Raw genomic sequence first — 15,727 nt, 5'->3', positions numbered from 1 at the left:
AACTGAATCCTTTATTGTTTGACATCTACAGACAGAATCTTACCAAACACTAGCCAACTGCTACTTACATGAAGCATATACTTTGGGAGCTATTAGGAAGAAGCTGTCTTCACCCTCTTTCTCTCACACAAATTATTTGAACAGAAATGCACTCCTTCTGTCCAGGAAGGAAGGGAGGGAGGGAGGGAAAGGAAAGAGGAAGGAAGGAAGGAAGGGAGTGAGTGAGTAGACAGAAAGAGAGATGGATGGAAGGAGTGATGGGAAGAAGAAAAGGAAGGAAAGGAGAGATGGGAGGAAGGAAGGATGGAGGGATGAAGGAGAAGAAAGAGGTGGGTGAGTGGGTAAATGGAGGGAAGGAAGAAGGAAGGAGTGATGGGAGGAAGGAAGGGAAGAGAGGAAGAGAAAGGAAGGAAAAGCGGAATGATAGATGGAAGGAGTGATAGGAGGGAGGGATACAGGAAGAGAGGGGGAGGCATGCTAACGTCCATCTGAACTGAATTGTCTTACAGCTTTGAAGTGCCCAGCTCTTACTGTCCAATGCTAATGTCCTGGGGTCTTCTCAACTAAAACCTTCCACCTCCTAGCTGGTCTGGAGGATGCTAACGACCTGATTCCCCACCCTTACCTAAAAGGGCTTCCTTCAGATGGGCAGAGGCGGTGAAAGCTGCGGCCGCAGCGGCAGCCGCATTTTCCGTCTCCAGGGTGTCTTCGTTGAGGTCACTGCTGGTCAGAGAGAGAGAGAGGGAGGGGAAGGGACAAACAGTGAAGAAACAATGTCAGTGAAACGGCTCCTTTTATCCGTTTTCCTCTAGAAATTTGACTTGGCTTCTCCATGGCTTTCTTTTCGTAAAATAAATGATGTAGTGTAATATGTAATAAGAACTCTTAAGTTATAATTTATAAGAACTGCTAAGGACCAGGTGATTTTTTTACTACGCTCGTAATACGTAAAACCACAGAACTCAGAGAGAGTGTACAGGTAGTCTTTGACTTACAACAGTCCATTTAGCAATCATTCAAAGTTACAATGGCACTGAAAAAAAGGGACCTATGAACGTTTTTCACACGAGCGTTGCAACATCCCCATGGCCACGTGATCAAAATCCAGCTGCTTGGCAAGCAGTTCATAGTTATGACGGTCATAGTGTCCCGTGGCCATGTGATCCCTTTTGTGACCTTCTCACAAGTAAAAGCCAATGGGGAAGCCAGACTCACTTAACAACCATGATTAATTACAAATGCAATGATTCACTTAACATCTGTGGCAAGAAAAGTCGTTAAGATGGGACAAACTCACCTAACAAAATGTTTCACTTAGCAACAGAAATTCTGGGCTCAATTGTGGTCGTAACTCAAGGACTACCTGTACTTCCTTTTTCACACAATTGTGTACGACCTCTCGTTTAATGACAAAGTTCAAAGTTACGATGGCGCTGAAAATAGTCATTTACAACCTATCGTATTTGTGATTGTTGCAACACCATTCCCACTGAACAAAATGCGAGGGCCTGACGCTTGACAGTGAGATGCAATAAGAAAAGTCGTCCAATCACTTAAATCCCTCTGTACTTCCTGAAGCGATACTGCAATACATTAAACCATGTTTCACCTAGTCTATACCTATATATGTACACTGGGTTTTTCTTGCCTGAGTGTAAAACCTTACTTTTATCTACGTTGAATTTCATTTTCTTAAAATAGAGCCCAGCATTCAAGTCTGTCAAGATCTTTTTTGGATCTTTGGCATATCCTTTGGTGTTTCTTCCCATTAAAAAGCAAAGAACTGTCTCCATTATCAAGGATACATAAACATCGATATGTAGGATACTCAAAGCCTCTGGCCTCTAAAAAAAAAAAAGAGTGGATAGAGAGAAACAGGCAGCTGCGACTTTTATCATCTGGCTGCCTAAAGACAAAACCTGCATAGAGGCACCATCCTCATCCCAGCGTCTGCCAAATGCAGATTACAGCACGATCGTCCCATATGTGACGTTAACTTGCTTTGCCTGCCAAAGCCACCATCCGTTTCATTGCCAGGATGATGTTTCAGGTTTATGACAAGGGCACAGCGGTGCACTCTGCCTGCAAACCAAGTCTCAGGAATATCCATTCTTGCCCGACTACTGGTCAAACAGGTCTCTTAACTTGGAAGAGAAAAGGCCTGGCACTTCCCAAAGATTTTAAGGTGCTGCTAGTTCAGATTAAAGCAAAATGTTTCTTTTATGCTTTCTGGCAGCGCATTGCGTAGGTACCAGGGGTGGGTTCCTGCCAGTTCTAAACTCTTCTCTAGAGGAGGTTCCACAAATCTACAGTGCCGTTTAGAACTGGTTCCAGCTCCCTCCCCCTGCCCGTCCTCACATCATCAAGATGAAGAGCGAGAGGAGGAATTCTGGGAGTTGAAGTCCACAAGTCTTAAAGCTGTCAAGTTTGAACACCCCTGGTTTTTTTTTTCTAAAGGGTTAGGGATGCGAGGGTCTTGTAACTTGACAGCTTTAAGACTTGCTTGCTTCAAATGCCAGAGTTTCTGAGCCAACATTTTGGTTGCTAAGCAAGAGCGTTGTTAAGTGAGTTTCACCACATTTTACAAGTTGGCCACACCCACCCAGTCACATGACTGCCAAGCCACTCCCACTCGGTCACATGGCTGGCAAGCCACTCCCACCCGATCACATAGCCGGCAAGCCACTCCCACAAAGCAGGCCACACCTACAGAAGAGCTTCTAAAAAAAATTTGAAACCCACCACTGGTAGCTGCCATCACAGAAATAAGACTTGGGGGCAATTGTAGTGTTTGGGATGCTTTATTAAGCGTGTACATTAAAGGCTGCCTGGAATCCACTTAGTGTGCCTGGCTGCTCATTTTTTTTCCATTATGGCAGGCTTGGATGAATGAAGTCAGCTGCAATTTTCAGCTAGAGCCACAAACTTTGCAACTTCTTTTTGAAAGAGATTAAATTCCAAAGGAGGTTTTTTTTGTCGCAGAAAAGGCTGTCATAGAAACAGCCCACACCACAAGGGATTTAATAGAAGGATTAGGTGGGTTTCTCTGAGTAATGAGCCTCTCTGATTTCCCAAGCTGAAGAAGCTAACACTCTTTTTTAAAATAGAAAAACAGAAGTGTTGCAAACGTCTCCCGTGAAACAAAGATGAGAAAGAAATAGATCCATCCAGATTTTCGGCTTCCACTTGACGGTTCTTCACACATCCCATATTTCTGGCACTAAAAGAATCAAATCCAGAGCTAATCTGTAGGGCTTAGCAATAGACAAGATTGGCTTCCTGTGAATAACTGGTGTCTTTGTTTAAAAACTTTTATTCTGATTTTCCAATTCTGTAAATTAAAACTCATGTAAGGCATCAGGGATCTTAAGTTTTCGAATCTTTGCTGAAAATCGTAACAGGCAAGCTTTATAAATCCAGATGGGGCTAGTCATTAAGGCCCCCAGGTTAGAAAGTGGGAGATGGAGTTTTTAGTCGTGCCTTGGTGTGGGCTGTTTCTATGACAAAATTTTCTGCCAGGAAGTCAAACTCGGAGAAGAAAATGCTGACGAAACAGCTTCGCTCCCTAAAACAGTTTTTATCCATCGCTGAGGGAAATTGTTGCCAATCCAAATCTTGAGAAGTTACATTGAAGGAATTGAAGCAACAAATATACAGGTAATCCTCGACTTATGATCACAATTGAACCCAAAATCTATGTTGTTAAGTGGAACATTTGTCAAGTGAATCTTGCCCCATTTTATGAACTTTCTTGCCTCGGTTGTTAAATGGATCACTGCGGTTGATAGTCTGTAGACATTCTGTCATCCAAATCAGGTGCTTTTTCAGAGGCAACTGGACTTTCTTGTTTTTTTCTTTGAAGACGTTTCGCTCCTCATCTAAGAAGCTTCTTCCACTCTGACTGGATGGTGGGGAAGGGAAAGATTTATACTCCTTGCAGGCAGCTGCTCATTTGCATCCTTTTTGGAGAGCCGTTGAGGCCCCTTGTGTCCTCAGGGTCACCTGAGTGGTGCAAATGCTTCCTGTTGTCTGCAGTTTTTTCCCTCTGGAAATCCATTCCTACTCCCACATCATTCCAAGGGTGTTCAAGGCAGGACTAGAACTCACCGTCTCCTGGTGACTGGTACAAAGTCAGTCCATTGGTTTCATGAGTAAGGTGGGACTAGAACTCCCCGCCTCTTGGTTGACTGGCCAAAAGTCTCCCAGCTGCTTTCATGCCTAAGTCAGGACTAGAACTCACCGTCTCCTGGTTTACTGGTCCAAAGTCAGTCCGTTGGTTTCATGAATAAGGTGGGACTAGAACTCCCCGCCTCTTGGTTGACTGGCCAAAAGTCTCCCAGCCGCTTTCATGCCTAAGGCAGGACTAGAACTCACAGTCTCCCAGCCTGATGTCTTAACTACTACCCCAAACTGGGTCTCAACAATGAAGGAGAGGGGGATGTTAAATGATGATTTGCCCCAGGCATCAAATATTCTAGGTACACCACTGGAATAGCTCCAGTTGTGAATCTATCCATCCTACCAGCTAAAGACTTCCAACTTTTGACTCACCCATGCTGGGACAGGTTGGTGGTAACTAGGACGGTCTTCACTTCCTCCACACCGCTGCCATCCACCACATTATCCGGAGTGGTTACCACGACAACCTCCTCCATATGCATGCTCATATCTTGTGTCGTCATCATTAAGGAACCTTTACACTGTAAGAAGGAAAAAAGAGTGAAGGAGGTGCTACTCTACTCATCGACTCTGAAGGCATTTCACACATTTTTAATCAGGATCCAAAATATCTTGCACGGTAGTACAGGTAGTCCTCAACTTACAACCAACAATCGATCCCAACAGTGAAACGTTTGTTAAGTGATTTTTGCCCCGTTTTACGATCTTTTGTGCCACAGTTGTTAAGCGAATCACTGTTGTTAGTAAAGTGGTTGTTAAGTGAATCTGGCTTCCCCATTGACTTTGCTGGTCGGAAGGTCGTAAAAGCGGATCTCTTGATCCTGGGACACTGCGACCGTCATAAATATGAGTCAGTTGCCAAGCATCTGAGTTTTGATCACCTGACCGTGGGGATGCTGCAATGGTCGTAAGTGTGAAAAACGGCCCTAAGTCACTTTTTTCCAACGCCGTTAACTTGGAATGGCCACTAAATGAATTGTTGTAAGTTGAGGACTACCTGTATGTGGACTATTGTTTGGTGCTCACAGCTATGTGCCTGCAGTTTTAGCTGACGAATTTTTGCAGTCTGAAAATCTGGCTTTTATATCTTTGTATGCTACTTTTTCACAGCTATTTCGGGTTAATTAAAGAAATCAGCACTAATACAGGAAACCAAATCAGGCAAATTAGCTAAATATTAAAAAAACCACTAGACCTGATCAGTGGGGTGAACTGATTCTTCAGAGAATCGTTATGCAGGCATAGAACATCCCAGCAAATGCATGTGCCGGAGGAAATGGTTTCTCTTCCAAGGTCTGCCGGCCTCTCAGCTATCGGCCACTTCATTTCCTTACTGTCTTATATGAGAATCCTTCACAGGGAATTTCACAGGAAAAAGACATCAAGTCCATTTACACATTTTACTAAGCCGTAAGAACATTGGCATGACTGCAATGTGTTAAACCCAGCCCCGAGACACGTGAGGAATATTCCTGCAGCACCAAGACAATCAAGCATCTAATCACCCTCTTTCCCTGATAATAAGCCCTAGCGTGTTTTTACACGTGTGCCTAATATAAGCCCTAGAGTCAGGAATGACTAATACATATGTGCAAAGGGACCCTTTACCCTTTTAATATAAGCCTTACCCCCAAAATAAGCACTACTTAAGCATCTGCACAGCTGGCCACCCGCCATTCCGTCTGGTTGCTCAGGGTGCCGCTGGCATGAAGTGAGGTGAGACGGTGTGTGGGTGGGCAGCTGCCCCATGCGCCCCGCACTGATGTAATTCAAGGCCCCGCAGGCAGGCCATCCATGCCCCAAATGTCTCGTGGCAGAAGCACCAGCAACCATGTGCCGCAGGAGCCCATGTGGCCGCCAGCCCACTTCTTCTGCTCGCTCACGGTTGTGACGGAGGAGACCGAGCGATGCGCCGGGTAAGGCGGTGCAGGGCGTGTAGGGCAGCTCCACCTCCCGATTCATGGTGGCAGCACTGGGGCACCGCATGGCCTCCTGCCAGGTTGCGAGCAAGCAGAAGGGGGCCTCCTGTCTATGGGGAAAAATAAGACACCCTCCAAAAATAAGCCCTAGCACTTATTTCGGAGCCCAAAAGAAAATAAGACCTGGTCTTATTTTTGGGGAAACACGGATAGGAAAAATAGTGATTTCCAGAAGCCCAACAAAACGTTTGCAACATAAACTGACCATAAGTGTGAAAAAGGGTCATAAGTCACTTCTTTCTGTGGTGTTGCAATTTTGAACGGTTACTAAATGAACTGTTGTAAATCAAGGACTACTTGTACATATTGCATGGCTTCATTCTTGTCCCCCTTTGCTTCCCTTCCAAAGTTTATTCCCTTAAAAGGACACCCTATTGATGTCTTTATACTCAAGTTTACAAATGCAGGGTTTCGTATTATTTAATATTTAATAATAATAATAATAATAATAATAATAATAATAATAATAATAATAACAACTCCGCCATTGCCGGTCCCAAGCCCGGATGAGAAAGGAGGAAGGTTGGGATCAGGTTGGCATCTGGTCCCGTAAAAAAAAACCCCGCCAACCCATACAATATGGTGAAAAAAACAAATAAGAATTCCATACCGCATTGGTCGTCGCGCGGGTTAACAAGGGCCGCAGCGGATGTTGGGGTCCCTGGACATCCGTCGACAAGTGGGCTACAAGTGGACCAGCCAACAAAACGACAAAAATATAGTGCAGATGAAAACCGTGCCATAATGGCCTGTTACTACAACTCAGAGCCAGAAAAAAGAGGCTATTTAAAGCGAATGTATGAATTATGGAAACAACAATATCCAGATTCAAATGTTAGTGAACAACGACTAGCAGATCAAAGGCGATTTATTATACGGAATAAAGTGTTTAGTGAAGTTGAACATGAGGAAATTCAGGCAAATTGCAAAACCCAAAAAACAATATCACAAGCGGAAATAACTGATATTCAAGACACAACTAAAGACATTATAGTAGAACTCCCAGAAGAAGCTCTTGGGGAGGAAATAACATCACCACCACTAGAACCAGTTATCACTGAACCAACTGATGAACTAACTCAAAAACAAAAAGAATTGAAGGATAAGATCATGGAGCATTTTCTGCTTAATGAGGAAAGGCAACGTTTACCATCACTAAAAACTGTGCCGAAGAAAATTTTGGCCCCTATCATGAAAATGGTTAATGCAGTGTTTTCAACAATTGAACCAGGATCCATCTTGGAAACAAACCAGTTAATGTACAGCGCAGCTGTAATAGTCACTAATGAACTAGGCATTAAAATTAAAGTACCTAGTCATACAACAGAAAAAGCATCAAAGCCAAAGTGGAAAATCCGTTTAGAACAAAAAATCAAAAAATTAAGGGCAGATGCTAGTAACTTAAAGAACATGCATGAGCAACGGCTTAAAAACAACAAAATCATAGATCGGCTAATCAGGAGATATAGATTGGATACAAGAAACATCAATGAAGCTGTAGAGATTGTAAAACAGCAGATAACAGCAACAGCTAGAAAAATTGAAAGATATGAGGCACGAATCATCCAATATAAACAAAATCAGCAATTTCGATCAGACCAACGGCGTTTTTATCAAAGTCTTAATGTAAATGGTGACACCAAAAGTGAAAAACCAGAAAAACAGGCCACAGTTGAATTCTGGAAAGAATTGTGGGAAAATGCAAAGGACTACAACAAGGAAGCAAAGTGGATACATGACTTTGAAAAAAGCATTGGCAACAAACAAATGCAAGTATTAGAAATAACAACTGAGATGGTCAAAAATCGAGTTAAAAAGGTAAAGAATTGGACATCACCTGGAAAGGACCAATTACATGGTTTCTGGCTCAAATATCTGACCAGTTTACATGCAATATTGGCCAGGCAACTGAATGAAATTTTACAAAAGGGCCAAATTGATGAATGGTTGACAACTGGAAAAACATACTTGATTCAGAAAGATCCAACTAAAGGAACAACACCTGAAAACTATAGACCAATAACATGCTTGCCAACAACCTTCAAATTACTCACAGGCATTATTGCAGATAACATGATGGATTATTTGGAAACAAACAACATCTTGCTAGTAGAGCAAAAAGGCAACAAAAGAAGGAGCAGGGGCACAAAAGATCAGCTTCTAATTGATAAAATGATATTAGAAAATTGTAAGAACAGAAAAACGAACTTGAATATGGTCTGGATTGATTACAAAAAGGCATTTGACTCACTGCCACATAGTTGGATCATAAAATGCTTAGAAACAACTGGCATTAGCAAAAATATTACATCCTTTACTGAAAAGGCAATGAAACAATGGAGAACTGAGTTGGCAGTAGGGAATGAGAGCTACGGAATGGTTAATATCAAGCGAGGAATTTTCCAGGGTGATTCACTTTCACCTCTTCTCTTCATCATCGCAATGATCCCACTATCAGTAATCTTAAAAAAAATGAAATTAGGCTACCAAACAGCCAAAAAAGCTGAAAAAATTTCGCATTTACTATATATGGATGATTTGAAACTCTATGGAAAGTCAGAAATAGAAATCCAATCATTGACAAATACAGTCCGAGTATTCAGCACCGATATTTCAATGCAGTTTGGCATGGAAAAATGCGCCACTGTATCCATAAAAAGGGGCAAAATCACTGCATCTGAGGGAATTGAAATGCCCAATGGCCAACTAATTAAATGCAAAGAAAATGAAGCCTACAAATACTTAGGCATTCTGCAGTTGGATAACATCAAGCATGGAGAAGTAAAAACTATTGTCAGACGAGAGTACACCAACAGAGTTAGGAAAATTTTGAAATCTAAATTGAATGGTGGAAATACAATCAAGGCCATAAATACCTGGGCAATACCAGTTATAAGATACACAGCTGGCATAGTTAACTGGACACAAGCTGATTTGGACCTTTTGGACCGAAAAACCAGGAAACTAATGACAATGCACTACAGTTTACATCCACGTGGTGATACTGATAGACTATATCTGCCCCGAAAATCAGGTGGCAGAGGATTATTACAAGTGAAGCAAACAGTTGAAGAAGAAAAACGTGCACTGGCTGATTATTTAAAAGAAGTCAAGAACATCTATTAATCGAAGTAAAGAACAAAAATCTACTGAAGGCCCAACAGACAAAACAAGAATACAGAAAAGATGTGATAAAATCAAGAATGGAGAGTTGGCAGAACAAAGCACTGCATGGTCAATTTCTGGAAAAAATAAAAGATAAAGTGGACAGGGAACAAACTTGGTTATGGTTAAAAACAGGTACATTAAAGAAAGAAACAGAGTCACTAATCCTGGCTGCGCAAGAACAAGCTATCCGCACAAATGCCATTAAGGCCAAAATCGAAAAATCCTCTGATGATGCCAAATGCAGACTTTGCAAAGAAGCTGACGAAACTGTTGATCACATACTCAGCTGCTGTAAAAAAATCGCGCAGACTGATTATAAATTGCGGCACAATTCAGTAGCACAAATGATCCATTGGAATTTGTGCAAAAATTATAATATTAAAACAGCAACAAACTGGTGGGAACATCAGCCTGAAAAAGTCACAGAAAATCAGATGGTCAAGATCTTGTGGGATTTCCGTATACAAACCGACAAAATACTGGCGCATAATACACCAGACATCACACTGGTTGAGAAAAATAAGGTCACAATCATAGACATCGCAATACCAGGTGATAGCAGGGTCGATGAGAAGGAACATGAAAAAATCGCAAAATACCAGGACTTAAAAATCGAAATTCAACGACTATGGCACAAACCAGCAGTGGTAATTCCAGTGGTAATTGGCACACTGGGTGCTATTCCAAAAGCACTGGAATTACATTTAAAACAGTTAAAAATTGACAAAATCACCATCAAATGCAAAAAGCTGCACTGCTTGGATCTGCACGCATATTACGAAAATACGTTACGACGTCCTAGGCCCCTGGGTGGGGCCCGACTAGTAACCAATGCCAAATCCGGCGAAATAACTGGCCGCTGTGATACAATTATATAATAATAATAATAATAATAATAATAATAATAATAATAATAAAATCATGCAGGCTTGAGAATTTCAAAGTTAAGCAGCTACTGCTTAGACCAGTGTTTCTCAACCTTGGTGACTTTAAGTCCTGTGGACTTCAACTCCCAGAATTCCCCAGCTGTGCTGGCTGGGGGATTCTGGGAGTTGAAGTCCATAGGACCTAAAGTCGCCAAGGTTGAGAAACACTGGCTTAGACAAAAGCTATTATAAGACTGCTGGACTGACTGATAATTTCATTTGCAACATTTATCTTACTATCCCATTTGTTCCTTCTTCCTGTTCCAGTTCGTATCCTGAAAAAATGTTGACCTCTTAATGTTTTTTTTAAAATGGGTACAACAAAACACAATTATTACTCTTGTCTCACATTCAACAGCAAAAGCCACTTAGGGGAACACAATCCCATCCCTGAAGGTATCAAGAACGCTGGTATAGGAATGCAGAACACCATTTGTGTTTTAAAAGTTACGTAAGATTTTTTAAAACAATACACAAGAATGCAGCTAAGTTCTTATGAGCATCCTTGCCTTCAACTGCCCAAACGTTCTGATAAGTCTTCTGGCCTTTTGGAAGAGTTTGAAAACCTGGATCTGCCAATGCACATGGGGCTTCCAGAGAAACACGCAACCAATAAAAGGGCATATTTGTACCTCATGGTTGAACTATGGGGTAGATTATAATAGAATATAGAATAACAGAGTTGGAAGGGACCTTGGAGGTCTTCTAGTACAGGCATAGGCAAAAAACCCTACACCACTTCAGACAACATCTTCTTAAAGACTTCCAGTGTTGGGACATTCACAACTTCTGGAGGCAATTCTGATCAATTGTTCTAACTGTCAGGAAATTTCTCCTCAGTTTTAAGTTGCTTCTCTCCTTGATTAGTTTCCACCCATTTTGCTTCTTGTCCTGCCTTCAGGTGCCTTGGAGAATAGTTTGACTCCCTCTTCTTTGTGGCAACCCCTGAGATATTGGGAAACTGCTATCATGTCTCCCCTGGTCCTTCTTTTCATTAAACTAGATGCATTGATGGTCTTTGATGCTCTGTGCTTAGTGCTGTTATGATGAACCTATGGCACACACGCCTGAAGTGGCATGCGAAGCCATGTCACCCGGTATGCGCTGTGTCGGCCGCTCCTCTTATGTGTTTCTGGCGTGCATATGCACGTGACGATCAGCTGGCTTTGGTGCTTGCAGCGGTGCTGGAAACTGGAAGAGCAGGTCTTCCAGTTTCTGGTGTGAGTATGCGCGCTGGCCAGCTGATCGCTGCTCACGCATGTCGACCAGTAACCAGAAGACTAGCTGGACACTGGAAGTTTATTTTCCATTGCACGCATTCCCCCTGGGCAGCTCCTTTTCGGGGTCGCTTCCCAGATGAGCATATGTGTGTGCACTCCCTTTTCGGCACTTGATGCCGAAAGTGCAAATGACAGAAGGGGGTCAGAATATCAACCACTGCAAGAAAGTTTGGAAACTGGGGCATAACTCATTTTACAACACCTTGCTCAGCAATGGAAATTCTGCTCGCAAGTGTGCTCGTTGTTAAGGTCTACTTTTGAACGCCCCAGTTGATCTTATTTTCAAAACCGTGGAATGAACCTATTCCCAAGTAGAGGCATAAACCTTGCAGAACTCAACAGAATATATATATATATATGGGAGGAAGATCACTACTTCCATTCTCTGTCCTTCGGCTCGTCACAAGAGACCATCCAGACAGAACCCAATATTTTTTTACGGTTGCCTTTTTGTTACATTTTTGTATGTATGTATGTATGTATGTATGTATGTATGTATGTATGTATGTATGTATGTATATGTGTGTGTGTGTGTTTATTTTTATTTAAAAAAAACAAAAAAACCCACAAATATAACAAAGGCAACAGTAAAAATATTGGGTTTCTGTCGTGATGGACTCTTGTGACGAGCCGATTGACAAATGATGGAATCAGTTAGCTTCCTCCCATAATTGGGGCTTACCAGGGGTTGCAAAAATCTAATATATATATATATATATATATATAAATCTAATATACACATCAGCTAGTCATACCCTTACTGGGATTAGAACCTGTGCTGTATTGCATTTTAGTGCAATCCCAGTAAGGGTATGGCTAGCTGATGAGAGCTAAATAGCTTGAAATAGATCTATACTAGTCTCCCTTTATTTATTTATCAGCACAAATACAACACAAATGTGACAATGGCAACAGTAAAAATATTGGGTTTCTGTCTGGATGGTCTCTTGTGACGAACCGATTGACAGAGAATGGAAGCAGTAAACCTCCTCCCATATTTGGGCATACCAGGGTTGTGACTTTAAATACATACATACATACATACATACATACATACATATATACATACATACACACACACACACACACACACACAAACATACATACATACATACATACATACATACATACAAAATCTGAACATAAACGCAATTAAATTCTGCTATCTTTCTGCTGTTGTTTGCAATCTCAGATTGCAAAATGCTGAACATTCTGGAAATTGCTTCTGAATCCACCACGCACAACACAGAAGGCGAACGCAATCTTGAAATAGGCAGGGGGTAAATACAGGCATACGGGATCCAGATCCCAGGAGGATAAATTCAGGAATTTGGGGAGTCTGAAGGCTCACAATAGTGGTAACCGTTTAAAAAAAAGGGAGAAAATCTTGTTTACTACCGTTTCTTCGCTGTATCTAGTCCCAGCTTTGATTGTCAAATTGATGCTTCCATGGCTGTTTTTTACGGGGGCGGGTGGAAGAGACCCTTCCAAGCTGCCTCAAACTGTGATATGGGCAGTACAGGTAGTCCTCGACTTACGACCACAATTGAGCCCAGAATTTACGTCGCTAAGTGAGAGATTTGTCAAGTGAGTTTTGCCCCATTTTATTACTTTTCTTGCTACATCTGTTAAATTAATAACACCGCTGTAAACTGAATCTAGCTTCCCCATGGACTTTGCTGGTCAGGTCGCCAAAGATGATGCCATAACCCAGGGACACTACAACCGTCGTAAATATGAACCAGCCGTCGAGCATCCAAATGTAAACCACTTGACCGTGGGGATGCCTCAATGGTCCTAAGTGTGAAAAACGGTCATCAGTCACTTTTTTCAGTGCCGTTGTGACTTTGAAATGGTATTCAAATTTGATAAGTTCATAAAGTGCCTGTGTCTACTCTCACCTTGATAATTTATAATATATTATCCCAAATTGATAATCTAGGCTGCATTACTATTACTATTAGTCTTCTCATCGTTCCTATCACCCATCTCCTCCTACTTATGACTGCAGGACTGTAACTGTTGCTTGTATTCTTACGATTTATACTGATATTGTTTCCTGATTGTTTATTTGTACCCTATGACTATCATTGTACCCTATGATTCTTGACAAATGTATCTTGTCTTTTTATGTCCACTGAGAGCATCTGCACCAAAGACAAATTCCTTGCGTGTCCAATCACACTTGGCCAATAAAGACTTCGATTTTTCATTCCATTATTCTATTCTATCCTATTATTCTGTTCTATTCCTTCTTTGTATTCTATTCTATTTTATTCTATAATAATCTAGATTTTTTTTGGGGGGGGAGGCTTCAAAGCCCCCCCCCAACGGGTATGCACAGTATATAAATTTCATAAAGCACCTGAAAAATTTAAATTTAAGTGCTTTCTCTTCAGCTTATAGATCTCAACTATCCATCCGCCACTCTGAGGGTGAGGGAGATTGGATAGAGTCCCCCATCCTCCCATCCTGCATGGGCTTTGTAGTCCTCTCCGCCGGAAAAGCCCCGCTTGGTGTCAGGATCCAAGCCAGAAAAGCCCCACAAAAGAAAGGAGAGTTTTGTTGGTTTTTTTAGTTAAGGGAAGTAGCGGCTCTTCCAAGCTCGGGTCCCGTCCCATCCCTTCCACCACACGGGAGCCCCGCCAGACGCCAACCGGGCACTCCCATCATCCCCAGCCGCGCCGCCGCCGGGCTGTAGGATGGGGGCAGAGTCAGACGCCTCTCATCCCTAGGAGGAGAGTCCCGGTGTGTGTGTGTGTGTGCTCCCAAGACTCCAACGCCCATCCGCCACGGCCAGCGCGGGAAGAGGCGAGCGGCGGGTGTCCCAAGCCACCTCTGAGGCGGCGCGCGTGAGGGGACGGTGGAAATTGGCGTTGAGGAGAGCGGGGCGGCCGCGCGCACGCGCGCGCACGCGCCCTCCCGCCCGGCTGATGCCAAAAGGGACCGCGGGGCGGGGGGGGGGAGAGAGAGACAGAGAGAGAGAGAGAGAGGAGGCGCGCCCTCCTCTGTGAGGCCAGGGAGGGGCTGAGGCGCCAGCGAGCGCGAGCGCGGGGGGGGGGCGCGTGAGCGGGGGAGACGGCCGAGCGCGGCGCTCCGTCGTCGTCGTCGTCGCCGTCCGTCCGCCCCGCCGTCGTTGCCGTAACGTCCTGACGCTCCGCAGGGATCCGCTGACAGGCCGGCCGGCCGGCCGTCTGGCGTCACCCGGGGACGGGGTTTTCGGGAGCAGTCCGCTTACCTCAGCCGCGGCGGCCCGAGCTTCAGGTTCCAGCGCCGGCGGGGAAGGAAGGAAGGAAGGCGGGAGGCGAGGGAGGGGAGAGGAAGAAGAAGCCGCAGCGGCTGCCTCAGCGCCCTGTGTGAGTGTGTGAGTGTGTGTGAGTGAGGGAGAAGCTGTGGCGCGTGCGGCCTGTGCTCGCTGCTGCGCAGGCGCACTGCGCCCCTGCTGCTTTCTCCCTGCTGCGGCGCCGGGGCTGAGGCGAGGGAGGGAAGGAGGGCTCCCACCCGCCGCCGGGGCTTTTATTGGGGGAGAGCTGCCCGTTGCCTCCCTTCAGAACCACCACCGACACTCCACAGCGCATGCGCGGGGCGCCGAGAGGCTCCACGGCTCCCCACCCCCCCCCTTTTCCCCCGCCGCGCGCGCGCCTCCTCTGAGGGAAAACAGCCGCGGGGGCTCCCCACCCCCCAACAACGACTTCGGACTCCAACTCCCATCATCCCCATACGGCGGGCTAGGCCGGCGCTAATGCCGTCGTTAAAAAAAAGAAGAAAGCTCAAAGGGCCTCTATATACAATGGGGTTAGGGGTTTGGTTGGGAACGTGGAGAGGGGACCACGAGGAGATGACATGGCTGTGAACTTCCCTGTGGAGGTGTGTGTGGGGGGGGGGAGAACATTCTGGTAGGAGGGTAAGGAGGAAAGTGACATGACATAAAAGTGAGGTGGATATATATATATATATATATATATATATATATATATATATATATATATATATATACACACACACACATACATACATATATATATATATATATATATATATATATATATACACACATACATACATACATACATATATATATATATACACACACACATATATATATATATATATATATATATATACACACACACACACACACACACATATATATATATACATACATACATACATACATACATACATACATACATAC

At 43.7% G+C, this 15,727-nt stretch overlaps 1 protein-coding gene across 3 annotated transcripts in view; it reads right to left on the bottom strand.

Moving 5' to 3' along the window:
- The window catches only part of GMEB2 (glucocorticoid modulatory element binding protein 2), a 28,627-nt gene extending 13,153 nt beyond the window's left edge, over positions 1-15,474 (bottom strand). Inside the window, exons 1-3 of one of the 3 annotated variants that reach the window (XM_032218691.1) lie at positions 14,771-15,474; positions 4,552-4,700; positions 626-720 (exon numbers count right to left, since the gene is read on the bottom strand). In XM_032218691.1, coding sequence (XP_032074582.1) covers positions 626-720; positions 4,552-4,685 — 229 coding nt within the window. In that variant the 5' untranslated portion in view covers positions 4,686-4,700; positions 14,771-15,474. Of the gene's footprint in view, positions 1-625; positions 724-4,551; positions 4,701-14,770 lie in introns of those variants that run through there. The other 2 variants (XM_032218690.1, XM_032218692.1) reach the window with 2 other exon arrangements.
- Positions 15,475-15,727: the final 253 nt, after the last annotated feature.

This window comes from Thamnophis elegans, chromosome 5, assembly GCF_009769535.1.
Source record: "Thamnophis elegans isolate rThaEle1 chromosome 5, rThaEle1.pri, whole genome shotgun sequence".
Taxonomy (NCBI): Eukaryota; Metazoa; Chordata; class Lepidosauria; order Squamata; family Colubridae; genus Thamnophis; species Thamnophis elegans.
This window is presented reverse-complemented; position numbering and strand designations above follow the sequence as displayed.